This window comes from Callithrix jacchus, chromosome 5, assembly GCF_049354715.1.
Source record: "Callithrix jacchus isolate 240 chromosome 5, calJac240_pri, whole genome shotgun sequence".
NCBI classification, from domain to species: Eukaryota; Metazoa; Chordata; class Mammalia; order Primates; family Cebidae; genus Callithrix; species Callithrix jacchus.
Genome location: NC_133506.1, coordinates 106977304 through 107005056, shown reverse-complemented (window position 1 = coordinate 107005056; position 27753 = coordinate 106977304). Strand labels below are relative to the sequence as shown.

The window sequence follows — 27753 nt, the reverse complement described above, 5'->3', positions numbered from 1 at the left end:
GCTGTTGTGGCACCGGTACTTTACCTGGTTGCACCTCAGGCCCTGCTTTTCCCACCGCCAGGAACTGAAAGCCATCCCAAGCCCCCAATGCATGCTGGGAGTTGCAGTCCCTTTTCTAAAGGCTGGGGCGGCCGTGAGGTCATCGGTGGTCGCCAGGAACCTCCAGCACGTGGCGAGGAAAGGGCGGTGCGCGCCCGCTGTTGGCATCTGGGAGAGGGCCGGAGCTGACGGCGCGGCGCTTGCGCCTCCCGCTGCGGTGTCCTCCCGACATGCCGGAGGAGGCGGGCTTCCCGCCGGCCAAGAGATTCCGGCCGGGCACTGGGCCTCCGAGCCGCGCTGGGTCCTTCCCTCCCGGGAGGCGAGTGGTGATGCTGCTGACGGCGGGCAGCGGCGGCAGAGGTGGAGGAGGAGGCCGGAGGCAGCAGCCGCCCCTGGCCCAGCCCTCGGCCAGTCCCTACCCTGAAGCTGTGGAGCTGCAGCGCCGGAGTCTGCCCATCTTCCAGGCGCGGGGGCAACTGCTGGCCCAGCTCCGAAACCTGGACAACGCGGTCCTCATCGGTGAGTGGCCGCGCCGGCGAGCTCTTCCTTGCTCTTCGTCCGTAGCTTAGCGAGAGCAGTTTTGCTTACACGACAATCACTCCTTTCGTTCGTGGGCTTCAACAAACCTAAGTACCTTTTCTGGGCCAGACATGGAGAGGGGTCTCGAAGAAGGGTCCGGCAGCCCTGCCCTGGAGGCGCTGACAGCCCGGTGAGAGTGACCGACGTGTGTAGGCAAAGACTCACCTTCCGTGTAAAAGGGTAGAGAGACGTACCGGGGACTTGCGGAGCTTAGAAGAGTAGATCTGACTCCGTTTATGAGGAGGCGGCTGGGGAGGTCGTGTGGGAGGGAGGACATTCCAGGCAGGTGGGAAACCCTGCCTGAGAGACGGGAACCTGAACACATTCCGGTCGAGCGGGAAGGTGTAGTTGCTGGTGCATGAAAAAAGGCAGGGTTGTGGGGCAGGGACTGATTTCAGGGGGCTTTGATCCCCCAACGTGCTAGAGGAGATACTGAAGGACAGAAAGGATGAGGATCCAAAGGGGAAGGATCCCCAGGAATGCTGCTAGTCAGAGGAATGGTTATCAGATGCAGCCGCGAAGTCCAGTTATTCTGGACTTGGATGTGCTGCCCACTGGATTTGGATGTGAGCTGTTAGTTAAGAGTTATAGAGGAAAGAAACACGAAAAGCGGCTGGTAGTTAGAGACAGGTTTTCTTTAGTTAAAACCTGAGAGGTGCTCCTGACCCGGTCAGGAACCCTTTCTCTTACAGACTAAGAGTATATATTGTATCACAAGCTTGGAATGTTTATGTGTGTGGAGAAGTTTATGGTGGGGTTGGAATCGATCTGGGAGGTGAGGAGGTTATCTTGGGGCAGATGTCTTTCCGGCCCGGAGAGGGGTTATCTGGGGGCTAGCATGTCTCTGGTCTGGAAGGAGTTTGGAATATTTGGGATTGGAGATGTTATTTGTGGTCTGTGGTCGTGCCGACCTTAGCTATTAGGCTAATACCGTTTGTATTTTTTTTAATGTTAAAAAAAAAAAGCAAATCTTAAGCTGAAACTCATAAAAGATAAGCAACGAGGTGAGAACTACTCATCTTACTCAGTCTCACTCCTACCTCACCAAATACTTCTGTCATTCTCACCTCTCCTTTTTTTTTTTTTTTTTTTAGACGGAGTTTCGCTCTTGTTACCCAGGCTGGAGTGCAGTGGCGCGATCTCGGCTCACCGCAACCTCCGCCTCTTGGGTTCAAGCAATTCTCCTGCCTCAGCCTCCTGAGTAGCTGGGATTACAGGCATGCGCCACCGTGCCCAGCTAATTTTTTGTATTTTTAGTAGAGACGGGGTTTCACCATGTTGACCAGGATGGTCTCGATCACTTGACCTCGTGATCCACCTCGGCCTCCCAAAGTGCTGGGATCACAGGCGTCAGCCACCGCGCCCGGCCCTCACCTCTCCTTTTAAGCCAAATATTAAAACTTTTTAATGGAGGATTATTTGCTATGCCACCCTTGTGGGAATTGGTGAACATTTGAATGAGGGGCTTGTCCAAGATGGCAGTGCTCTTGCTCTGTCAATCCAGACCCTGTAGTCATAAAAAGGAATAGGATGGCATGTTCTTTCTGGCTACTTCTGGTGACTAGGATGGAGAGTTTTCTGGTCTCAGGTTGACTGTAGGAGAAATGCCATCTGCAGTATGTCAGTTAAAAAATCTTTGAATTAGGCAGGGTAAGAGCATTAATCCCAGGAATATTATTAGGAGAGGGCCCAGGAATGGGATGACCCATGTTAAGATTTTCTTTTCAAACCAAGAGTCTATGTGGTTGTTCTGGTACTGCCTTAGCTTTTTAGCCTTTTCTTTAAGTTTTTTAGCAGTGCTTTTTACTAGGCCCGATTGGTTAATATAGAAACAACATTTCTTATCTAATGAGAGGCAGAAGTGCGTGTTTAGAAATTTTTTGTTAGTAACCGTTATTCCTGCTATGAGGATAATAATTAAGCAAAATTCTATAGTAATTTGAGATTTTCTGTTTGATACTCCACTAGATACTGCAGTATCTAGTTCTACTGCAAATAGTAGAGTAAAGCAATTCCCACAAGGGTGGCATAGTAAATAATTTCCATTAAAAAGTTTTAATATTTGCCTTAAAAGGAGAGGTGGGAATAACAGAAATATTTGGTGAGGTAGGGGTGAGACTGAGTAAGATGAGTAGTTCTCACCTAGTTGCTTTTCTTTTATGTGTTTCAGCTTAAGATTTGCTTTTTTTTTAATATTGATATTTAGGATGTTTGTTGATCTGTCAGAGGTTTCCTCCTCAGCTTTCCAGGCTTTGACTTGAGTGTGATGTATTTAGGAATTGATTTCTGTAACAGATACCATTTTAATTACCCTGGGTTCCATGGACTCACTAGACATGGGGACGAAAGATTCCGGGCACCCTCAGTTATTAGTTGTCAGCACCAGCAGTAAAGAGATTTCCTCCTGTGATGGTCAGGGGGCTTAGAGACAGCGCCTGCTGAAACATTTAGTTTTCAGTGTATAGGACTTTAAGAAAGCACAGCTGCCGGGCGAGGTGGCTCACACCTTATAATCCCTGCACTTTGGGAGGCCAAGGTGGAGGGATCACCAGAGGTCAGGAGTTTCAGACCAGCCTGACCAACATTGAGAAACCCCGTCTCTACTAAAAATACAAAATTAGCCTGTCGTGATGGCCCATTTAATCCCAGCTACTCAGGAGGATGATGCAGGATAATCCCTTGAACCTGGGAGATGGAGGTTGCCATGAGCCGAGATGGAGCCATTGCACTCCAGCCTGGCCAACAAGAGTGAAACTCTGTCTCAAAAAAAAAAAAAAAAGGAAAGCACAGCTTTATTTTGGAAACATTTAGCCAGAAAAATCAGAGTTTAGTTTAAACAGTAGAAAATAATAAAAATTGTAAAATATTAGACAACACTAGAATTTAACAACAGGTGTGCTATAGTTTTTGAAACATAATTTTCTCTCTCCAGTTTACGATTTTTATTAAAAGAAAAATCGTGGCAGGACTGGTTTGCTTTATTATTATTTGCATAATCATTTGTATATGGTACAGTAAGAATAATTATTTGTTATATAGGACTTTTAAACTAGTTTTGTTGGAACTTTGTTTCACAGAAGGAAAATGAGATAAGACCTTTTGAAGAAGCCCAGCCATGGATTTGTACCATCAAATACCTATGAGTTGGTGAATTTCTCTCCTCTTGAAGTTCCAGCGTAACTTGGGTTCCTGGCCTGCTAGAAAGTGACAGTCTTTACTTACTACAGATCAGAATCCCTGTACAGGGACTGTGTAGCCAGAATATGAAACCAGTTTCCAAGGGCCTTCTTGGCTTCATAAGGCAAGTTTGATTCCTCGAAGGAAAGCATATCATTCCAATTAAAGCCAGTTTCTCCCATTGTGTCCTATTACAAAAGAACACAGATTCTTATTGCAGTTATTCAAATAACTGTATTGCCACAACTTGAAAATAGAGTTTCCAAATTCTGGAGAAAATCAGGTAGAGAGAAACAAGCATGCTCCAAATTTTGTTTATGGGAGTATACTAAATTGTTGAAAGCTGTTAATATCTCAAAAGAAAAATTTCTTTGACATTGAAAAGCAAAACAAAGGATTAGCAATATTTTAAACAGAACAGATCGAAAAGATCACTCCAGTTTCCTATTAGTTTAGTTCATGCGGTTCATTCCTGTCCTGCTTGATATTAATGAACATTTTAGCCCTTCAAGAATCCTGAATGTTTTTCCTCTATTCTGTTGTTACAATCTGTAAAGTTATCAGAAACCTGCATTCAAGTGCACATGTTAGAGCTTTATAGCTGATGATAAAACCACCTTTTAAAGAGGACCAAAACAAGACAACAGTTATTTATGGATGACAAAAGTTTTAGGGTTGGCATTGTTAAAGACACAATTAACAAGGATGGTACACAATAATTATAACAATTATATTTATTACTGATAACATGCACTAAGCTGTATCAGAATTATAGGAGTCATCCATAACTTTGGGGCACAGACTAATAACATATTTATACAAAGAAAGCCAAATGCCATTTTATATTTGATAATGCTTCCTGTATGATTTTATACCAAATAAGCCAAATTTTACCTTTATATTAGTGTGTTATTAATGTTAAACTCAATTTCTAAAAATAACCTTGTAGATGCATTTACCCAATTTTAGTGTTTAACTATAAGGTAAGATTTTTTATTTTTATTATGCTTTAAGTTCTGGGATACATGTGCAGAATGCGTACTCCCCCACCCCCCGACAGGCCCGGGTGTGTGATGTTCCCCTCCCTGTGTCCACGTGTTCTCATTGTTCAACTCCCATTTATGAGTGAGAACATGCAGTGTTTGGTTTTCTCTTTTTTTTTTTTTTTTTGAGACGGAGTCTTGCTCTGTCACCAGGCTGGAGTGCAGTGTCGAGATCTCTGCTCACCGTAGCCTCCCCTTCCCGGGTTCAAGCAATTCTCCTGTCTCGGCCTCCCGAGTAGCTGGGACTACAGGCATGTACCACCACACCCAGCTAATTTTTGTATTTTTAGTAGAGATGGGGTTTCACCATGTTGGCTAGGCTGGTCTCCACTTCTTGACCTCATGATCTGCCCACCTCGGCTTCCCAAAGTACTGGGATTACAGGCGTGAGCCACCGCACCCAGCCAGGTGTTTGGTTTTCTAAGGTAAGATTTTTATAGACCTTTGTTTAATCTATTATAATTTTTGTTAAGAGCAGGTTAGTGCTTTAAGAGAAACCCATTGTGCTTTTATTTTAATGCTCAATTTACAGAAAAACTGGATGATACCCCTTTAGTTTTAGCTAATGTGTTTGCATACAGAATTTTTTTACAGTTAACCTTCCAAAACTTGCTTAAACCTTCAAAACAATTCTTCAACCTTTTAATGTAGGTAAAAATTCACATTCTTATGCCACCTTATAATCTTTTTACCAAGAGTATATTTTACTTTCCTTACACACCTTGCACATAAACTGTTCCTTCCATAGTTTAAATACATGTTACACTGTTAACTTTTAGCAGCCTTTACCTTTGTTGAAAACCTTGGTAAGTTTGGGATTTTAATTATGTACTGGGTGCAGAGCCTAGGACCTAGACAGAAGTGCAGATAAGGTCTGGCTTATTCCAGCATTTAACTCCATGTGGCCTAGGTTTTACCTAACTGCAAAGCAGGCAAGTTATATAGTTAAGAGTTACCGTGACGTTTTATAAAGCATTCAGGAGACCTAATCACTTTTTGTTTGTTTGTTTGTTTTTGTTTTTTGTTTTGAGACGGAGTTTCGCTCTTGTTACGCAGGCTGGAGTGCAGTGGCATGATCTCAGCTCACTGCAACCTCCGCCTCCTGGGTTCAAGCAATTCTTCTGCCTCAGCCTCCCGAGTAGCTGGGACTACAGGTGCGCGCCACCATGCCCAGCTAATTTTTGTATTTTTAGTAGAGACGGTGTTTCACCTTGTTGACCAGGATGGTCTTGATCTCTTGACCTCGTGATCCACCCGCCTCGGCCTCCCAAAGTGCTGGGATTATAGGCATGAGCCACCGCGCCTGGCCTAATCACTTTTAAACTGTAAATCATTTCTTGCATAAATAAAAATTTCACGACTTTTACAGGCAGTCTCTGGCACTATTGATTGTGGATCCCATCTAGAGCTATTTCAACAAAGCTGTGTGGGTAAGAGCCGATTTGTCATTGAGCTGAAGGATGAAAGCACGGGGGAGCGGGCTTCTGTTTTGAGAAAAAGGAGGGAAGCCAAGAGGAACTTTAACTACAGATGCTGCTTGATTTAGGATGGGGTTATGTGTGGATGAACCCATCCATCCTCGTAAGTTGAAAATATCCTAAGTTGCAAATGCATTTAATATGCTCAGCCTACCTTCAGTGTGCTCGGAACATATACATTAGCCTATGGTTCGGTGATATCATCTAACATGAAGCCTATTTTATAATAAAGTCTTGAATATTTCATGTAATTTGTTGAAAACCATATTGAAAATGACGAACAGTTGTGTGGGTACTCAAAAGTACAGTTTTTACGGTTTTGACTTTCACTCCGTCTTGAAGTTGAAAGGTTCTAAGTCAGGGACCGTCTGTATTCAGAGGTCAAGGGGAAGAACTCAGGGAGGGAGGCTGAAGATAGAATCAAGCTAACCGAGCAAAGATCAGGAGGCGTGGGGCCGGGGGACCTTGGCAACCAGGGCTAGATGCAGGGCTGGTCTGGAAGAGGAGGAAGGCTAAGAGGCTGTGGGGCTAGAGAAGGGATGTAAGGATGGTGCAAATGCAGAAGGGCTTGAAGGGGCAAGTAGAGAGAGATCACATTTTAGAACGTCCCTTCTGTGAGACCCGTTCAGGAGCTCTGCTCAGAATGGGAGTCACTGGTCTTCAAGTGGGCCCTTGGGAAGGATGGAGACAAGACAGGCTGCAAAAACAAGAAAAAGATCGATGTTGGTGTTGGTGCCTAGGTGCATTCTGGCTACACTATAAGCTCAGGTTTGCTTCTGCACAGCCAGATTATAGGTTGAACATCCCAAATCTGAAAATCCGAAATCCAGAATGGGCTCCAAGGAACATTTCCTTTGAGCATCATGTCGAGTGCTCAAAAAGTTTCAGATTTGGGAGCATTTAGGACTTCAGATTTTCACACTTAAAATGCTCAACCAGTAAGTATAATGCAAATATTCCAAAATTTGAAAGAATCCTCCAAAGTTCAAACCACTTCTGGTTCCAAGCATTTTGTATTTTACTTCGGTAACACTTAGTTGCCCTGGTATAGAAGGGACAGGGAAACCTTGATCCAAGTTTGGGGTTTTGCCTGGTGGATTCAGCAAGAAGATTGCAGAATAATCAGATTCTTAGTCTGATTCTTGTCTGGGTCAGGAAGGAAAAGCAGTTAGAGGGGGCTGACAAACTGACAAGAAATAAACCCACAAATAATGGGACTGGAGGACTCTGAGGTCAGAGAGATGTGGTAGCTAGAGGGAGGAGAAGGATGCCCTCGCTCGTTTACTGAGTTCTTTGCGCTAATCAGGCGCTGTTAAAGGAACTCACACAGGGTAGGAAATAACATTTACTGGGTGTTTATTGTATGCAAAATATTTAAGTACACACCAGGGACATTCAGAGCACTGCCCTCCAGGAGCTTCTGGTGTTGGAGGGGGACACACACATTTAAACACTTTTGTGCAATGTAGGATGGTCAGTGCTGGAAGAGAGATGAACAAGCCACCACGGAGCCCAGAGGTGGGCCACCCGTGCTGCCAGGGGAGCGTGTTGGAGGCCTGACTCATCTTAGAGTTTGCCAGGCAGGCAGTGTGAGAGCAGGTGTTCTGCCCATAGTGTGGGCAGAGGCAGAGGGTTTGAAGAAAGGCAGCAGGCTGGGGGCAGCCAGGAGTTTAAGGCAGCAGTGCATGAATGAATGTCTCTTCATGTCACTCAGTATGCATCTATGTAAGAGTTGTATTTTAGTTTATATTTTAACTATGCAAGTTACTTGTTGAACATTTATATTGTTTCCAATTTTTTTTTTCTGCCAGGAGCAAAATTCAATAAAACCTCTTTGAAGCTATGTCTTTATTTTCTTAGAATCAATTTCTGCAAATAGAATTGTGAGTCAAAGGATAAGAACATTTTAAAGATTTAAAAGCCATAATTTGGCCTCCAGAGAAACAATACCAGTTAACCAATTAACTCCGCCAGCAGTGTACATACCTGAGTGCCCATTCTCCTGAGGCTTTACCAACTCAGAGTATTTTATCTTACTTCTGACTTTGAGCTGTGTGTTTGGTGAAATTTATGTCAATTTACTTTTTGTTGTTGTTTTTCTCAGACGGGGTCTCATTCTGTTGCCCATGCTGGAGTGTAGTGGCGTGACTGTGGCTCACTGCAGCCTCGACCTCCCAGGCTCAAGCAATACGCTCACCTCAGCCTTCAGAGTAGCTTGGACCACAGGCGTGCACCACCATGACCAACTAATTTTTGTATATTTTGTAGAGACAGTATCTCCCTGTGTTGCCCAGGAGCAACTCCTGGGCTCAAGTGATCCTCCTACCTTGGCCTCCTCATGTGCTAGGATTACAGGCATGAGCCATTGTGCCCAGCCAATTTGCATTTTGTTTTTTTTTTTTTGAGACAAAATCTCACACTATCTCCCAGGTTGGCATGCAGTGGTGCAATCATAGCTTCCTGTAACCTTGAACTCCTGGGGCCTCATGATCCTTCAGCCTCAGCCTCCCTAGTAGCTGGGACTACACCAACCACACCTGGCTAATTGTTGTTGCTCTTGTTGTTGAGACAGGGTCTTGCTTTGTTGCCCAGGCTGGTCTTGAACTCCTGGGCTCAAGACATCCTCCTGCCTCAGCCTCCCAAAGTGCTGAGATTATAGATGCCAGCCCTGATGCCCAGCCCCAATTTGCATTTCAGTGAGACTTCTTTTCCCTCTTTCCTAGGAGAAACTGGCTCTGGGAAGACAACTCAGATCCCTCAGTACCTCTATGAAGGCGGGATCAGCCGCCAGGGCATCATTGCTGTGACCCAGCCTCGGCGAGTGGCTGCCATCTCTCTTGCTACTAGAGTGTCAGATGAGAAGAGAACTGAACTCGGGAAGCTGGTACCTGGTTTCCTTCTTTACTATCAGTACTTCTTAACTAAACAGTTCTCCCACCATGCCTGCTGCCTCTTACTTTTCCAAACAAGACTTCCTTTACATAGTGAGCCGCTTTCTTGCCTATTCTTCCAGTCATCGAGGCCTATTTCAGAGTTCTTTACGTTCCATGTGCTTTGTTTTCTAAATCTATTGTCAAGTTGGACAAATTAGTTGTTTTCCTTGAACATCTTTAAGCCTTCAGTAACCTCTGTTAAATCTCTTATCTGTCTTTCTAGAAAAATTGTAAGCATTACGCTAGTTATATGTGAGTATTGAGAATGAGTCTCAGAACTGTATATAAGACAGATTTGTTTTTTTGTTTCTTTTTTTATTTCATTTTTCTTTTTCTTTTTTTTTCTAAGACAGATTTGTGTGTGCATGTACTCATTTCACTTAAAAATATCTCAGAAATCTTCATATCTATACATAACTTCACATGAAACTATTAAATAGCTTGAATTTGAAGGTTGATTTTAAATATTCTTTGTAATACTTATCATAATTGCAGTTAAAGGAAACTTGACCATCGTCTCTCTCCCCAGCGAGATTGCATGCCTCCCTAGGGAGTAGAAGGGGTTGGTGTTGGTCTTGTTCACTGTGGTGGTACAAGTACCCAACTTACTCTGGACACAGTGGGCGCTCAAGAAATGTTTGATGACTGAATAAGTTGTTTCTCCCCACAGGTTGGCTATACAGTGCGCTTTGATGATGTCACCTCAGAAGACACCAGAATCAAGTTTCTAACAGATGGCATGCTTCTGCGGGAAGCAATTTCAGACTCCTTGCTTCGGAAGTACAGCTGTGTCATTCTGGATGAAGCTCACGAACGGACTATCCACACAGATGTGCTCTTTGGCGTGGTGAAAGCTGCACAGAAGAGGAGAAAGGAACTGGGGAGACTGCCTCTGAAAGTATGCATCACACACAGGACATAGGCCTGGCCGGGCGCACTGGGTCACGCCTGTAGTCTCAGCACTTTGGGAGGCCGAGGCAGGTGGATCACCTGAGGTCAGGAGTTGTAGACCAGCCTGGCTAACATGGTGAAACCCTGTCTCTACTAAAAACACAAAAAATTAGCCAGGCGTGGTGGTACATGCCTGTGGTTCTAGCTACTTGGGAGGCTGAGGCAGGAAGATCGCTTAAACCCAGGAGGCGGAGGTTGCAGTGAGCCGAGATTGTGCTACTGCACTCTAGCCTAGGTGACAAGAGTGAAACTTCATCTCAAAAAAAAGGGGGGGGCCGGGCATGGTGGCTCACACCTGTAATCCCAGCACTTTGGGAGGCTGAGGCGGGTGGATCACGAGGTCAAGAGATCGAGACCATCCTGGTCAACGTGGTGAAACCCCATCTCTACTAAAAATAAAAAAAAAAATTAGCTGGGCATGGTGGCGCGTGCCTGTAATCCCAGCTACTCAGGAGGCTGAGGCAGGAGAATTGCCTGAACCCAGGAAGTGGAGGTTGTGGTGAGCCGAGATCGTGCCATTGGACTCCAGCCTGGATAACAAGAGCAAAACTCCGTCTCAATAAAAAAAAAAGGAAACAGACCTGTGTGCTTTGGCAGGGTGTTTTCTTCTGTCTGTTCTGCTCAGAGCCTTGGAAGAAAGCTAACTATGATGGGGTGGCGCAGGCCTCAATCATCTGCTTTTGGGGCTGGAAAGGGACACAGAAAGCCTGTCCCAATGTTTGTTTTTGATCCTCCTCTTCATTCTCTAATGCAGGTGATTGTGATGTCAGCTACAATGGACGTGGACCTGTTCTCTCAGTATTTCAATGGCGCCCCTGTCCTCTACCTAGAGGGTCGGCAGCATCCGATCCAGGTGTTTTACACCAAACAGCCTCAGAATGATTACCTGCACGCTGCGCTTGTCTCAGTCTTCCAGATCCACCAGGTATGGTATGGGGTGCAAATTCCCGAAAAGCTCTCTTTTATCTTGTGGTTGTAGTGAGAACAATGAGCCTTGAAAAGAAAAGCTACCGAATAAAACAGCTTTGTGAGTTGTGTCATTAAGATGAATAAGGAGGCTGGGCACATTGGCTCACACCTGTAATCCCAGCACTTTGGGAGGCCAGGGCAGGCAGATCACCTGACGTTAGGAGTTCAAGACCAACCTGTCCAACATGATGAAACCCCATCTCTATAAAAATACAGAAATTAGCCGGGAGTGATGGCAGGTGCCTGTAATCCCAGCTACTCGGGATGCTGACATGTTAGAATTGCTTGAACCTGGGAGGCAGAAGTTGCAGTGAGCAGAGATCGTGCCATTACACTCTAGTCTGGGTGACAGAGGGAGAATCTGTCTCAAAAAAAAAAAAAAAGAAAATGATGGATAAGGAGTTCATTTGCTTTGTCTGCATTTTTATCCTTTATTTATAGTATCTCTAATTTTCTCTGAAAAGAAAAATAATTCAGCTCTGACCAGCAACTTTCTTACACTGAGCCAGAAAATTTCCATATGTTAGAGCAGTAGCTTACCAACTTTTCTTGATTATATCACCCATTAAGAAGTACTTTTTATTTTACAACCCAATATGCTATACCTATAACTGAAATAAGTCTATGAAACACTGCTTCTGGCCAGGCATGGTGGCTCACACCTGTAATCCCAATGCTTTAGGAGACCAAGGCAGGAAGATCACTTGACTCCAGGAGTTCAAGACCAGTATGACAACATAGCAAAACCCTGTCACTATAAAAAAATTAAAAATGTTTTTAAAGAAGAAACACTGCCTCTTTTACTACATGTGGGGTGCTCTGATATTTTGTGCCTCACTTAAAGAAAAAGCTGTCCGGGCACAGTGGCTCATACTTGTAATCCTAGCACTTTGGGAGGCAGAGATGGGTAGAGTTGCTTGAGTTTAGGAATTTGAGACCACCGTGGGCAACATAGCAAGACCTTGTCTCTACTGAAAATAAAAAAAAATCAGCCAGGCGTGGTGATGCGCACCTATAGTCCCACCTAGTTGGGAGGCTGAGGTAGGAGAATCACTTCAGCCTGGAAGATTAAGGCTGCAGTGAACTATGCTCACTCCACTCCAGCCTGGGAGACAGAGCAACATCCCATCTCAATAAAAGAAAACAAGAAAGTTGACATTAGCCCAATAATAGGTTGTAACTTAGGGTTTTTGGTTTTTTTAAAACTATATCAGGAGAATATTTATAACTATTTTCTCAAATTTTATTAAACATTTACTTCAAAAATTTGAATCATTAAATCACTTTTGTTTAACTTGTATAAAATATAATGTTATTACCTTCCTATTAACTTTCTGAGAAAATCCAGAAGCAAACTTTTTAAATTAATTTTTATTTAATTAATTAATTTACTTATTTAGAGGCAGGGTCTCATTCTGTCACCCAGGCTGGAGAACAGTGGCATAATCATAGCTCGCTACATCCTTGATCCCCTGGGACTCAAGCAGTCCTCCTGCCTTTGCCTCCTGGGTAGTTGGAACTATAGGCACACACCACTATACCATGCTCATTTTTTTTTTTTTATGTTTTGTAGAGACAGGGTCTTGTTATGTTTCCCAAGCTGGTCTCAAACTCCTGGTCTCATCTGAATTTCCCAACTCAGCCTTTCAAAGCTCTGGGATTACAGATGTGAGAAACCATGCTCAGTCATTTTTTTTTTTTTGAGACGGAGTTTCGCTCTTGTTACCCAGGCTGGAGTGCAATGGTGCAATCTTGGCTCACCGCAACCTCCGCCTCCTGGGTTCAGGCAATTCTCCTGCCTCAGCCTCCTGAGTAGCTGGGATTACAGGCACGCGCTACCGTGCCCAGCTAATTTTTTGTATTTTTTAGTAGAGACGGGGTTTCACCATGTTGACCAGAATGGTCTCGATCTCTTGACCTCGTGATCCACCCGCCTCGGCCTCCCAAAGTGCTGGGATTACAGGCTTGAGCCACCGTGCCCAGCCCATTTTATATTTTAAAATAAGTGATGCAGGTCAGGCGCAGTGGCCTATGCCTGTAATCGCAGCACTTTGGGAGATCGAGCTGGGTGAATTGCTTGAGATCAGGAATTCAGGACCAGGTGAAGCCCCATCTCTACTAAAAAAAAATATAAAAATTAGCTGGGCATGATGGTGGGTGCCTGTAATCCCAGCTACTCAGGAGGCTGAGACAGAATTGCTTGAACCCGGGAGGTGGAGGTTGCAATGAGCCAAGATTGGGCCACTGCACTCCAGCCTGGGCAACAAGAGCGAAACTCCATCCCCAAAAAAATAAATAAGTGATGCATATGGGGCTTAAAGTTTTAAAAAGTCAAGTAGTTTATAGTAAAAGGCTCATAATAAAAGAATAGCAGTTGTTTTTACTTCATCATCCCAGGTTTCTGCTGTTTAGGGGACCTACTTTCAATCTCTAGATATTGCTTTCATATTTCTTTTTCTGTTTTTTTTTTGTATTAAAGACAGGGTTTCACCATGTTGGTCAGGCTGGTCTTGAACTCCCGACCTCAGCCTTGGCCTCCAAAGTGCTTGGATTACAGGCGTGAGCCACCACACCCAGCCTTGCTTTCATATTTCTTTTTTTTTTTTTTTGAGACGGAGTAACCCAGGCTGGAGTGCAATGGCGCGATCTCGGCTCACCGCAACCTCCGCCTCCTGGGTTCAGGCAATTCTCCTGCCTCAGCCTCCTGAGTAGCTGGGATTACACGCATGCGCCACCATGCCCAGCTAATTTTTTGTATTTTTAGTAGAGAAAGGGTTTCACCATGTTGACCAGGATGGTCTCAATCTCTTGACCTCATGATCCACCCGCCTCGGCCTCCCAAAGTGCTGGGATTACAGGCATGAGCCACCGTGCCTGGCCCTGCTTTCATATTTCTAAGCTACCTTGCTTTTACTGCTGTTTCTTGAGTTATGGGTGTCAGGCATCATATGCTAATTTCTTAACATGGTGATAAGAGTTTGAAATGCCCCTCCCCTACCCCCTTTATTTTCAACTTCTTAACAGTTCTATCATGATATTGTTTAGGTTTTTCTTTTTAAGACAGGATCTTGCTATGTTGCCCAGGCTGGACGTGAACTCCTGGGCTCAATCAATCCTCCCGCCTCAGCTTTGGGAATAGCGAGGACTAGATGCTTGCACCCCTGTGTCTGGCCTGTTAGATGTTTTCTAAGTCTAGTATCAATATTAACAATATTATGAGCACATCGCTGGCAGCACACCATCCCTACACCTTTTTCTTGAACAACAGTTGTTTTTAAGTAGCTCTGGCTTTTTCCCAAATGTTCCAACATCTCTCATATGCCAATCATGAATAGTTCTATTTTATGCTACTTTTCCAGTTGGGACATGTGGCTCTCCTAGGCCTTTGTGCAGTTGTCATCTTTACTCTTCCCTTTGTCACCATTTTCCTGTGGTGAAGCTCATTACTGCACCCCATGGCTTCCCAGTATATTATTATTTTTTTGAAACAGTCTTGCTCTGTCGCCCACGCTGGAGTGCAGTGGTGCAGTCTCGGCTCACTGCAACCTCCCCCTCCCAGGTTCAAGCGATTCTCATGCCTCAGCCTCCTGAGTTGCTGAGACTACAGGCAAGCACCACCATGCCCAGCTAATTTTTTGTATTTGTAGTAGAGACAGCGTTTCACTGTGTTAGCCAGGATGGTATTGATCTCCTGACCTCATGATCCACCCGCCTCGGCCTCCCAAAGTGCTGAGCTTACAGGCGTGAGCCACTGCTCCTGGCCTTATTTTATTTTATTTCATTTCATTTATTTTGTGACAAAGTCTTGCTCTGTTGCCCAGGCTGGAGTGCAGTGGCACCATCTCGGCTCACTGCAACCTCCGCCTCCTAGGTTCAAGCAATTCTTCTGTCTCAGACTCCCGAGTAGCTGGGATTACAGGTGCTCACCACCATGCCTGGTTAATTTTTGTATTTTTCTTTTTTTAGACGTAGTTTCACTGTTGTTACCCAGACTGGAGTGCAATGGCATGATCTCAGCTCACTGCAACCTCCGCCTCCTGGGTTCAAGCAATTCTCCTGCCTCCCAAGTAGCTGTGACTACAAGTGTGCACCACCATGCCCAGCTAATTTTTGTAGTTTTAGTAGAGACAGGGTTTCACCTTGTTGACCAGGATGGTCTCAATCTCTTGACCTCATGATCTACCCGCCTGGGCCTCCCAAAGTGCTGGGATTATAGGCATGAGCCACCGCGCCCGGCCAATTTTTGTATTTTTAATAGAGACAGGGTTTCACCATGTTGGTCAAGCTGGTCTTGAACTCCTGACCTCAGGTTATTCACCGACCTCAGCCTTCCAAAGTGTCAAGCACTTTACTTCAACCAAATTAATATATATGATCAGAAATCAAAGAAAAATCAGCACATTAGGTATGTCATTCACACTTGGGTGTTTTTACCTTTGAAAATGAGGAATCCTGGTTGGTCACGGTGGCTGACACCTGTAATCCCAGAACTTTGGAAGGCCGAGGCAGGCAGATCAGGAAGTCAGGAATTTGAGACCATCCTGGCCAACATAGTGAAACCCCATCTCTACTAAAAAAATACAAAAAAGTCAGCTGGGCATGGTGGCGGGTGCCTGTAATCCCAGATGCTTAGACGGCTGAGGCAGGAGAACTGCTTGAACCTAGACGTGGAGGTTGCAGTGAGCTGAGATTGCACCACTGCACTCCAGCCTGCACAACAGTGTGAGACTGTCTCAAAAAGAAAAAAAAAAAGAATGAAAGAAAGTGAGGAACCCCATTAACCTCAGTATCTCAAGCAGTTGTCCCAGTATAGTGTATTTTTTTGGACGTGTGAAAGTGCTTTTGATGGCATCATTCATTAAAGGCTCCTTTTCCAGCTTGACTGCATCTGTTCATTTCTGTTTGTTAGGATTTCCCCAAGTTGCCTTCTGTTTATTCAACTTCGTCTTCAAGATGCTTATAAAAGTAAGGAAGCTTCATGCAGATTTTATTTGCTTCCCTGATTATGCTTTTCATGGTGTTGTTCTTGTTAGAAAAAACAATCTGATGATTTTCCTTCATAATTTCATCACTTGGCTTTTAAACATAGCTGGCTAACTCTTGTATTTTTATAGTTTTGGTTTTTGTGTTTCTGAGACAGGGTCTTGTTCTGTCATCCTGGCTGGAGTGCAGTGGCAAGCAGCTGGAACTCTAGGCATGTGCCACCACCCCTGACCAATTAAAAAAAAATATATCAGGACCGGGCGCGGTGGCTCAAGCCTGTAATCCCAGCGCTTTGGGAGGCTGAGGCGGGTGGATCACGAGGTCAAGAGATCAAGACCATCCCAGTCAACATGGTGAAATCCCATCTCTACTAAAAATACAAAAAATTAGCTGGGTGTGGTGGCGCGTGCCTGTAATCCCAGCTACTCGGGAGGCTGAGGCAGGAGAATTGCCTGAACCCAGGAGGCGGAGGGTGCGGTGAGCCGAGATTGCGCCATTGCACTCCAGCCTGGGTAACAAGAGCGAAACGCCGTCTCAAAAAAAAAAAAAAACGTCTTGTAGAGATGGGGTCTTGCTGTGTTTCCCAGGCTGGTCACAAACTTCTGGCCGCTAACGATCCTCCTGCCTTGGCCTCCCAAAGTGCTGGGTTTACAGGCATGAGCCATCACACCTAGCCTGTTAATCGTTTTATGCACTGCTGGTTAAGGGTTTTCTCCAAGGGAAACATCAACTTTTAGGCTCATGTTTATTTTCATAAGAAAAAGAACTCTGAGAAACATCATCAATCACCATTGTCTTTTTCTATGCAAGCTACAATTCTGTCAATGCCTAGTAATCCCACTCCACCTTTTTTATAGGAAGCCCCTTCTTCACAGGACATCCTGGTGTTCCTCACTGGTCAGGAGGAGATTGAGGCCATGAGCAAAACCTGCCGCGACATTGCAAAGCACCTCCCAGACAGCTGCCCTGCGATGCTGGTCCTTCCTCTGTATGCCTCCCTGCCCTATGCACAGCAGCTCCGAGTCTTCCAAGGGGCCCCAAAGGTGAGTACACCACCTCTTCTGTCCAGCCCCATTCTGGGCACCCAGACGGATCCACCAGTGAGGTGTGTGTACCTATTACCAGGCTCCAGATGAGGTGTATGGGATGGGATGCCCAGGTACCAGATCAGCTCATTGAGAAGGTGCAGGGATACAATGCACAGAGACAGATACAGCGTTCCTATGACAGGAGCAGGGAGACAGTTGTTGGGATGAGGGAGAGTATAACAAAAGCTGGAAGGTAAATGAGTGACTTCTGAGAACCAGCATAAATTGCATTTGTCCATAGTGCTATTTATTGTGTGCCTTTGCCATGCCAGGCACTGTGCTAGCATTTATATCCACTGTCTCTCATCCTTGTGGGAACCAGCAAGGCAGGTTATGATCCCATGGGGGTCCCAAGGCCCCAAGAGGGGAAGTAAATTGCTCAGGGGGCCACATAGTAAGTCACTGACAGGGCCACGATTCCAACCCACATCTACTTGCTTCTGATTCCCATGCTTGTTCCACCACATCTCATTGCCTCACATTTACCTTTAAGACTGCAACGTCCCCTTCCCCCGCCCAGTTTAATGACCAACCATTGATATTAATGACTGCCATTAATAATGAAGTCATCTTTTCTTGGTCATGAGCGAATTGTGGAAATTAATGGTGAGAATATGTTTGAACACTTCTGAATCATCTGTGTGTCATACGGCTTTTTGGTTTTCTTCCTCCTTTTAGGGCTATCGCAAAGTGATCATTTCAACCAACATCGCTGAAACCTCCATAACCATTACAGGAATAAAATATGTAGTTGACACGGGCATGGTTAAAGCAAAGAAGTATAACCCTGGTGAGAATTCGTAGTTCATGAATGTCTCTCCTGTGACTAGTGAGCAACCACTGAAACTGTAGTCCCACAGTGTTCCCCTGAGTGAGTGTTTGATGTTTGTAACGAACAGATTCGGGTGGCAGGCACCACGGGTGAGATAATCTACAATCTGAGTCCACAAAGGAGTCCTGAGGCAGGTATGTGAGACAGGAAGTAGAGGCAGAAAAGAACCCAGGTTTAGCTTATGTGGGAAGACAGGGTCAGGGACCTGGGCAGAGGGTCTGGTACCCTATCAGAAGTTGCTGTAAGACCAGGGACAGCTGGGTAACAATCGAAGGCTCTCATCAGAAAGTATATATATGGCTGGTTTGATCTCCCAGGTTTCCCAGGAAGGAATCAGACCCGCCGGCTGGGGTGAGGCATGGAAGGTGAAGCACTGGCTTCTCCTGAGAAGGTGCAGTGGAAAGCTAACTTAAGGTCATCTTTACTTGTATCTGTTTTATACTTTGCTTAATTCCACAGAGGATTTAAGGCCACTGCATTTGTTGTTCCCAGTTATTGAACTGAAATGCTGTAGTAAACATTCGAGGGTCCTGACTTCACTCATGTGTCTTTTTGAGATGACATAGATGAAAGAGCTTGAGTCTCCATTGCCTGGCACAGAATACACCTTTATCAAGGAAATGAACCTCATTTACTGCTGGAAAACAGACATCACAGTATTTCCATCTTAAAACAGAACTGGGAGGGAGGATAAAGCACACAAGTGATTTGAGACATTTAATTTCTGAGTCACTGATAGTATGATCTATGACCACCATCCTAGTTTGTTGGAACTGTCCCGGTTTTAGCACCCCAAATCCCACATCCCAGGAAACCCTCTGTCCCAAGCAAACTGGAGGGGTTGGCCATCCTGCCATCTAAGCCAAGACCTCGGAAACTATGCTTCTGGCCCCTTGCTGCATGCATGAGGTTTTTCTGATGTGTTTGGAACAGATTTCACACCGGGCTTTTTGCAAAGCCTTATTTCACTAGGGCCAAACCACTGCGGAGCAACCTGGTTTTGCGCTATCCAATGTGCTAGTGTTGAGATTTTCTGAACCCCAGTGTTGCTGAAAGAACCACGGGTGTACTTTTTTCAACACTAGAAAGAGTTTGTTCATGTGATAAAGCACTAATGGGGCTCACTCTCCATCCAGACAGTGGTCTTGAGGTGTTAGCAGTGCAGCGGGTATCGAAGACCCAGGCCTGGCAGCGCACAGGGAGGGCTGGCCGAGAGGACAGTGGCATTTGTTACCGGCTCTACACGGAGGAGGAGTTTGAGAAGTTTGATAAGATGACTGTGCCAGAGATCCAGAGGTAGGCACTAGGCTCCTGCACTGCTGCTGTTTGTCCCCATGTCTCTCCCGCTTGCCCAGAGCTGCCGCTTTTACTCACACTCCTTGTCGAGTGGTTCTGACTCACTGGTAGAGGGATCAGGTCATGACCCTGGTCTCACGCTCTTCACAGGTGTAACCTGGCCAGTGTCATGCTTCAGCTTCTAGCAATGAAAGTCCCAAATGTGCTCACCTTTGACTTCATGTCCAAGCCATCTCCAGGTAAGTGAAATCCACAGTTTTGCAGAAGGTGGGTGAAGAGAAAAACAACAAATGGACGTGTCCAAAAATAAAATATTTTGGTCATCCCCTTTTGTTTATTTAATTTTGTGGATAACAACATTAACTATTTGAGAAGCATCTTAAAATCATGAAATCGTAGATAGATAAGTTGATTGACTTTAAAGAGACAGGGTCTCACTGTGTGGCCCAGGTGGGAGTACAGTGTCTATTCACAGGTTCCATCATAGTGCACTACAGCCTCCAACTCCTGGGCTCCAGTGATCCTACCACCTCAGCCTCCCAAGTAGCTGGGGCCACAGGCATGTGTCAATGCTCCTAGCTGTGAAATTATAGATTCTGTACTATCAGCACCATCCATAAGGTTCCTTGACCTCTAGAACAAGTGAAGGTCATCATGTGAGTTCTTGGGGTACTGCAGAAATTTAATGAAATTGTACTTTTATCAGCACAGGGACTGCAGAGATCACATTTCTTTGCTTTTCACTGGAATTTGATCAGTCTCTTCTGTTCATTAGTAATTTCTCTATAGAGGAAGAAAATAACTGGAATTCTTTATGAGAGTAGCTTTGGTACCTGGCCTCTCATCAGTGCATCATTTTCCTTTTCCTCCCACCCCCACCCTTTTCTTAAGAAATGCAATTGGTTTAAAAAGAAAAAGGAGGCCAGGTGCAGTGGCTCACACCTATCTATAATCCCAGCACTTTGGAAGGCTGAGGTGATCCACCCACCTCAGCCTCCCAAAGGAGGAACTCCTGATCTCAGGGGTTCAAGACCAGCCTGGCCAACATGAAACCCCATGTTTGAACCCCAGGATGAAACTTCATCTCTACAAAAATACAAAAATTAGCCAGGCAGGGTGGTGGGGGCCTGTAGTCCCAGCTACTCAGGAGGCTGAAGCAGGATAATTGCTTGAACCTGGGATGTGGAGGTTGCAGTGAGCCGAGATGGCACAACTGCACTTCAGCCTGGGTGACAAAAATAAAAACAGAGAGGAAGGGAAGGGAAAGGGGAAGTGGGGGGAGAGGGGGGAGCGGACGGAGGGAAGGAGGAAGGAAGGGAAGGAAGGAAGGGGAAGGGGAGCGGGAGGGGAGGGGAGCAAGGGAGGGGAGGCTGGGAGAAAGGAAAAACACGAAGTAACCCATTGATGGGTATACAAGGGTCCTGCCCTGATCCTCAGGTTCATAGTTTTTTCCCCTAGAACAACCACTGGAACCATTTTTTAGTAGACTTCTAGAGCAATGTATGCATATGTGAGTATATGTAGTGTGTTTAATTTATTTATTTTTGAGACAGGGTTTCACTCTGGTTTTCCAGGCTAGAGTGCAATGGCTCCTTCTTGGCTCACTGCAGCCTCAACCTCCCACATCAGCTTCCCGAGTAGCTGGGACTACAGGTGTGAGCCACCAAGCCACCCTGTAGTATGTTTTTGTTTTGTTTCTCTGGTTTTTTTTTTTTTTTGAGACAGAGTGTCGTCACTCTGTCGCCCAGGCTGGAGTGCAGTGGTGCCATCCCAGCTCACTGCAGTCTCCACCTACTGGATTCAAGTGATTCTCCTGCCTCAGCCTCCCAAGTAGCTGGGACTACAGGTGTGCACTGCCACACCTGGCTAATTTTTGTATTTTTTAATAGAGACAGGGTTTCACCACGTTGGCCAGGCTGGTCTTGAACTCCTGACATCAGGTGGTCCTCCCGCTTCAGCCTCCCAAGGGCTGGGATTACAGTCATGAGCCACCATGTTCAGCATGTAGTATGTTTTAAAACACAAATAGCAACACACATTGAGCACTGTTCCATGCTTGATTTTTTTTTCATTGCTAAATCCTGACAAACAAAAGAATAAGATACAGAGGGGTAAGGAATGATTAAAATCCAACACCTGTATACCCAGTCGAAGCCCTGAGGACCCCTCCCTGGCTGCCCTCACCTCCTTTCACTCCCTTGGGGTAACCACTCCCCCACATCGTGTTTGTAATTGCCTTGCTTTTCTTTATTTTACTATATGCATATGTATCCCTAAACCACCTGTTGTTTCAGGTTGTAAGTTTATGTAATTCATTCCTTATTAAGCTGTTTTCACTCAGTATGTTCTGTACAGTTTGTGTTGATGCTTTTACACACTAAGTGCTATTCCATTCTGTGAATAAACGAAAATGCATTTATCCATCCTCCTATTGACAAAATTGCTTTAAAAAAACAGTGAAAAGCACATTGCTTTTTTTCATTTAATACACTTTACAGATCATTCCTTATTGGGATATATATATTTACTACATCTTTAAAAATGCTTTTTTATTCTCTAATAGATAATATATATACAAGGTTCAAAGTTTAAAAAATATAAAATAGTAAATAGTAATAATGTCCTTCTCACCTTCTTGTCTCCCAGCCTCCCAGCTGGCCTCTGACACAACTGGTATTTCCATTGTTTTGTGTTTGGTTCTGGCAATATGGTCTCTGTGCAATGTATGAGTAAATCTACAGGTGAAACTCATAAGTGTAACACTGATGGGTCAATGGATGTATATATTCAAACTCTACATACATATCGCCAAATTACAGGTCACTTAAAAAGGGCATGGTGGCTTACGCCTGTAATCCTAACACTGGAAGGCTGAGGCAGGCAGATACCCTGGGGTCCAGAGTTCAAGACCAGCCCGGCCAACATGGTGAAACCCTGTTTCTACTAAAAATACAAAAATTACCCAGGCGTGGTAGTGTGCGCCAGTGGTCCCAGCTACACAGGAGGCTGAGGCAAGAGAATCGCTGGAACCTGGGAGGTGGAGGCTGCAATGAGCCAGGATCACCCCATTGTACTTCAGCCTGGGCTACAGAGCAAGACTCTGTCTCAAAAAAAGAAAAGGGAATTGAACTGAAGACAGTGATGTCATTCTTCAACACGTGCATCGGGGGGTAGTGGTGGTTGCAAGTTTTGCTATTGTTTGATGTAGAGTTATCAAAAGCTCCCAGAAATACTGAACTAGCTGCAACTTTATCCTTTCTGGATTTTCGGCTCCTTTTTATGTCTCTGTTTCTTTAGATCACATTCAGGCGGCCATTGCCCAACTGGACCTGTTAGGTGCTCTTGAACATAAGGATGACCAGCTTACCCTGACTCCAATTGGAAGAAAGATGGCAGCATTTCCTTTAGAACCCAAATTTGCCAAAGTAAATGATACCCTCTCCTCAGTCCCCTTTCTGTACATTACAGGTTAGCCATCCCAAAGTAGAACCATTAACCCAGTGCTTCTAGATTAATCTCACTTTTTCTCTTAAATAATTACCAACCCCTAGTTTGCATATAACCCTGATATATGTTCAGTGTGGGATTCAATGATACCAAGTCAAGAGTCCTACCCATAAGAAATTTGGAACTCTGGGCCAGGCACAGTAGCTCATGCCTATAATCCCAGCTCTTTGGGTAGCTGAGGCGGGTGGATCACGAGGTCAGGAGTTCAAGACCAGCCTGGCCAAGATGGTGAAACCCCATCTCTACTAAAAATTACAAAAAAATTAGCCAGGCGCAGTAGCACGCACCTGTAATCCCAGCTACTCAGGAGGCTGAGGCAGGAGAATCACTTGAACCCGGGAGGTGGTGGTTGCAGTGAGCCGAGATCATGCCACCGCACTCCAAGTTGGGTGACAGATCAAGGCTCTCAGAAAAAAAGGAAAAATATTTGGAACTCTGTAGGGAAGGCAGTCATCTGTTTTATTTCATATTAAAGAGTAAAATAACACTAATGTACATAGCCATGGTTTCAGAAATACCTGCCCTTTAACTCCTTAGAAAGGAACCTGCAAAAGCAATATGCAGAGATAGTGTATTCTAAAGCTGGGAGAAAGTTTACACAATTTTAAATTTTGGTTTGCAGACCATCCTTCTGTCCCCCAAATTCCACTGTACAGAGGAGATCCTAACCATTGTCTCCCTGCTGTCTGTGGACAGCATCCTCCACAACCCTCCTTCCCGGCGGGATGAAGTACAAGGGGTCCGGAAGAAGTTCACATCCAGTGAAGGGGATCACTTTACCCTGCTCAACATCTATCGGACCTTCAAAAACATAGGTGGAAATAAGGTGAGCCTTGTCTTGTTCCTTTTCTCCAGTGACAGCTGCTTTCCCTTCTTCGCTGGTATGTGATTCCCTTTTTGTACTGAAGGCGTATACATACTACGTTTTCCCTTTTTAGCTGAATTATCTAAAGAATCACAAAACGAAAGCCAGACATCATTTTAGAAATGTCTGAATACTGGGCAATTACCAAGGAAGATGTGTCATTCCGGTCTTTGTTTTGAATGTGTTTAATTCAGCAAGACTTAAGTGACTCCCAACCCATCAAAATTTAATTGGAGCTTAATAAAGTAAATATGTCTAATAATGAGAGTGCATACCAATTAATGAGTGCTTATTCTGTGCCAAGCCCCATGCGAAGCACTTTTTAATGTATTATCTCATTTAGTATAATAATCCTAAGAAATGAGCACTGTTACTAGTTTTTATATTCATGAAACATATAGTCATGGAAATGAAGCTTTGTGTAGTTGAAAAACTTGCCCAGGGCCAGGCAGTTTCTCAAGCTTGTAATCCCAGCACTTTGGGAGGCCAAGGCAGGTGGATCACTTGAGCCCAGGAGTTCCAGACCAGCGTGGCCAACATGGCAAAACCCCATGTCTACTAAAAATACAAAATTTAGCCAGGCATGGTTGTACACACCTGTAATTCTAGCTACTCAGGAGGCTGAGGCACGAGAATCATTTGAACCTGGGAGGCAGAGGTTGCAATGAGCTGAAACCTTGCCACTCCAGCCTAGGTGACAGAGTGAGACTCTGTCTCCAAAAAAAGAAAAAAGATGATTATGGGCATGATGGCTAACGCCTGTAATCCCAACACTGTGGGAGGCCGAGGCAGGCGGATCACCTGAGGTCGGAAGTTCAAGACCAGCCTGACCAACATAGAGAAACCCCATCTCTACTAAAAATACAAAAATTAGCTGGGCATGGTGTTGCATGCCTGTAATCCCAGCTACTTTCGAGGCTGAGGCAGGAGAATCACTTGAACCCAGAAGGCGGAGGTGAGTTGAGATCGTGCCATTGCATTCCAGCCTGGGCAACAAGAGTGAATCTCCAACTCAAAAAAAAAAAAGGAAGGAAGGAGGGGAAGGGAGGGAAAAAGAAGCCTTATATAAATTGATTGGGCATTTATATTTCCTTTTCTGTGTCTGTTCATATCCTTTGTCTATTTTTCTACTGGGTTGTTGATCTTTTTCTTAATGACTTGTAGAGCTTTTAAGATTTATTCTCACCAGGTGTGGTGGCTCACACCTGTAATCCTAGCACTTTGGGAGGCCGAGGTGGGTAGATCACCTGAGGTCAGGAGTTTGAGACCAGCTTGGTGAAGAGTTCGAGACCAGATGGTGAAACCCTGTCTCTTAAAAAAAAAAAAAAGATCTATTCTGGAGATTCTAATCTTTCATTGGATATGATGATACAAATATTCCAATCTGGGAAACTTGAAGTTTTTCTTTAGTTTAAATTAATACTTTTCCTTATAATTCATGTTTTTTGATATAAAGATATTTTCCTACATTCCTTTTTTGGCACCTGAAGTTTTTCCTCTGAATTCAACTGTGTTCTAAAAACGTCATTATGTTCTCTCCATAGAGATGAGAGGATTGTTGGCTGGGCATGGTTGTGGCTGCAGATAGTTCAAGTTGTTTGGGAGGCTGAGGTGGGAAGATGGGTTTGCAGTGAGGTAAGATTGTATCACTGCACTCTAGTCTAGGCAACAGAGCAAGATGCTAGCTCTATAAACAAATAAATAGTGAATGAATGGGTTGTACTATCACCCTTTCTCCTATTCAGGATTGGTGCAAAGAGAATTTTGTCAACAGCAAGAATATGATGCTGGTAACTGAAGTCCGAGCACAGCTGAGGGACATCTGCTTAAAGGTATTATCTGTTCCTAGTGTTCTTTGGGTGACATAGCTGTCACTTTGTTCAAGGTAGAATTTTTAAAGTGCTTATTGCTAGTGATTATAAAAGGAATTCTCATTGTAGAAAATTTCACAAAGAAGGAAAAAAGTTACCCACAATTCCACATCTCAGTAGTTTAGTCTGTTTCCTGATAGCCTGTTTTTTATTGCATGTTTTTACATAGTAAATTACATGATATGTATAATTTATATTTGGTTTTATAATCTTCATAAGCATTTTCCAGAGTTAGAATTCTTTATAAGAATTTTTTTTAGTGGGAATATCGCCATTATTTTCTTTGAGATTACAAAAGCAGTGCTTAGTTGTTAAATACTGACACAATGCAGAAAATAGTAATTTATAATGTAGAGAGTTTAAAAGTCTCCCATAATCCTGCTCCTCCAGAGATAACTGCTGTTAACAGTTTGAGGCAGATCCTTCTAGAATTTGTTTCTGTTTGTATGTTTTTGTGCATATGTGTGTGTGCCTGTGTGTGACTACACAAACACATGGATATGTGTATATGATGTACATGTTCCACAACTTGCTTTTTTCCGCGTGACACATTTCTTTTTTTCTTTTTATTATTTGTGATGGAGTCACAATAATAGCCTGCACTCCAGGCTGGAGTGCAGAGGCACGATCTTGGCTCACTGCAACCTCTGCCTCCCAGTGAAAAGCAGTTCTCCTTCCTCAGCCTCCCGAGTAGCTGGGATTGCAGATATGCGCCACCACGCCTGGCTAATTTTTGTATCTTTAATAGAGATGGGGTTTCACCATGTTGGCCAGGCTGGTCTCAAACTCCTGACCTCAGGCGATCCTCCTGCCTTGGCCTCGCAAAGTGCTGGGATTCCAGGCATGAGCCACAGCACCCAGCCTCACGCGACATATTTCTTGAACACTTCCTGTGGCTGGGCTTTCAGTGCTGCATGTGTCTGTCTCATTCGTTTTGGTGACTTCATAGCATTTCATTGTATTCACTGCAATTTATTTAAGCCTCTAATGTCATTTTGGTTCTATTATAATGACCATCCTCTTCCATATGTGCTGTGGTGCACACAGAATGAATTTCTCAATGGGGGAATTTAGATTTTGTTAGATGTTGCCAAAGTGTCCACCGCAAAGTTTTATATTAGCTTTTTATTCCCTCTTAGAATACATGATGCTTTAAAGACCTGTCATGGTATAAATTAATGCTTGTATAATACATTTTATGTCAGAGGCAGAGGGTAGTTCAAGTGTTCTTTTGCTGTTGATCATGGAGACAGTGCCCATGGTTTTGCCGTCATAAGCAACTCTGTCTTGTGCCCCTCAGTACAGACGCTCCTGGGAGACAGTCACAGCCGGAACCCAGGCCTGTGTCTGATGCCAGCGGCCTATAGTTAGCAATAGAGCTGTTTTTCCTCTTAGTAGCCTGTTGTGTTCTGTCTTTTACACATTTGTTTAAACTGCTTTTGTATTTGAAGAGTTTCCTGCCAGTCTGTCTCTTGGCTTCATAAGTTTTCTCAATTTTTTATTAATAGAAGAAATGGTACTTCTCTATTTCTGAATTGAGGACTCTGTAGTGGCTGGGGATACCTCTCATTATATGCCAGGCACTGGTCAAGGTCCTGAGACTTTACACTCCTGCCTCCGCAGTAACTAAGTGGTAATCTAGACAGTGACCTGAATACATAGACCCCTGCCAGGAGGCAGTCATAATTAATCACTGTCATTTATGAGGCATTTGTTCAGGCACTGTTCTGAATACTTTATATGTGATTCCCTTATTTAAACTCCTCATTTCTTTTTTAACTCAGACCTTGACCCAAAGGATAAAATCCTCATTAAAATTAATTCTGTTACATCATTTTACAAATGATGAAACTGAGCCTAATCGGGTTAAATAATTTGCCGAAATCACTCAGCCAGCAATGGTAAAGCTGATAGTCTGAAAGGAGAGACCACCAGTTAGCCTTTGAGGCTTCCTGGAGGCAGTGACAACTGAGCTAAATCTTGACAGATAAGAGATAAGAGTATCTTCCAGCTGGTTATGGTGGCTCAGGCCTGTAATCCCCAGCACTTTGGGAAGTGGGTGGATCACGAGGTCAGGAGTTCCAGACCAGCCTGGCCAACAGGAGGAAACCTTATCTCTGCTAAAAATAAAAAAAATAAGCT

The 27753-nt window shown here is 44.4% G+C and overlaps 1 protein-coding gene across 2 annotated transcripts in view; it reads left to right on the top strand.

Moving 5' to 3' along the window:
- Positions 1–196: 196 nt before the first annotated feature.
- Positions 197–27753, top strand: part of DHX33 (DEAH-box helicase 33) — a 32652-nt gene continuing 5095 nt past the window's right edge. Inside the window, exons 1-11 of one of the 2 annotated variants that reach the window (XM_002748303.6) lie at positions 197–558; positions 9040–9200; positions 9920–10147; positions 10955–11125; positions 17010–17195; positions 17919–18030; positions 19209–19368; positions 19519–19607; positions 22666–22793; positions 23498–23701; positions 25486–25572. In XM_002748303.6, the coding sequence (XP_002748349.1) occupies positions 270–558; positions 9040–9200; positions 9920–10147; positions 10955–11125; positions 17010–17195; positions 17919–18030; positions 19209–19368; positions 19519–19607; positions 22666–22793; positions 23498–23701; positions 25486–25572 (1815 nt within the window). In that variant the 5' untranslated portion in view covers positions 197–269. The remainder of the gene's footprint in view (positions 559–9039; positions 9201–9919; positions 10148–10954; positions 11126–17009; positions 17196–17918; positions 18031–19208; positions 19369–19518; positions 19608–22665; positions 22794–23497; positions 23702–25485; positions 25573–27753) is intronic. The other variant, XM_003732979.6, reaches the window with a different exon arrangement.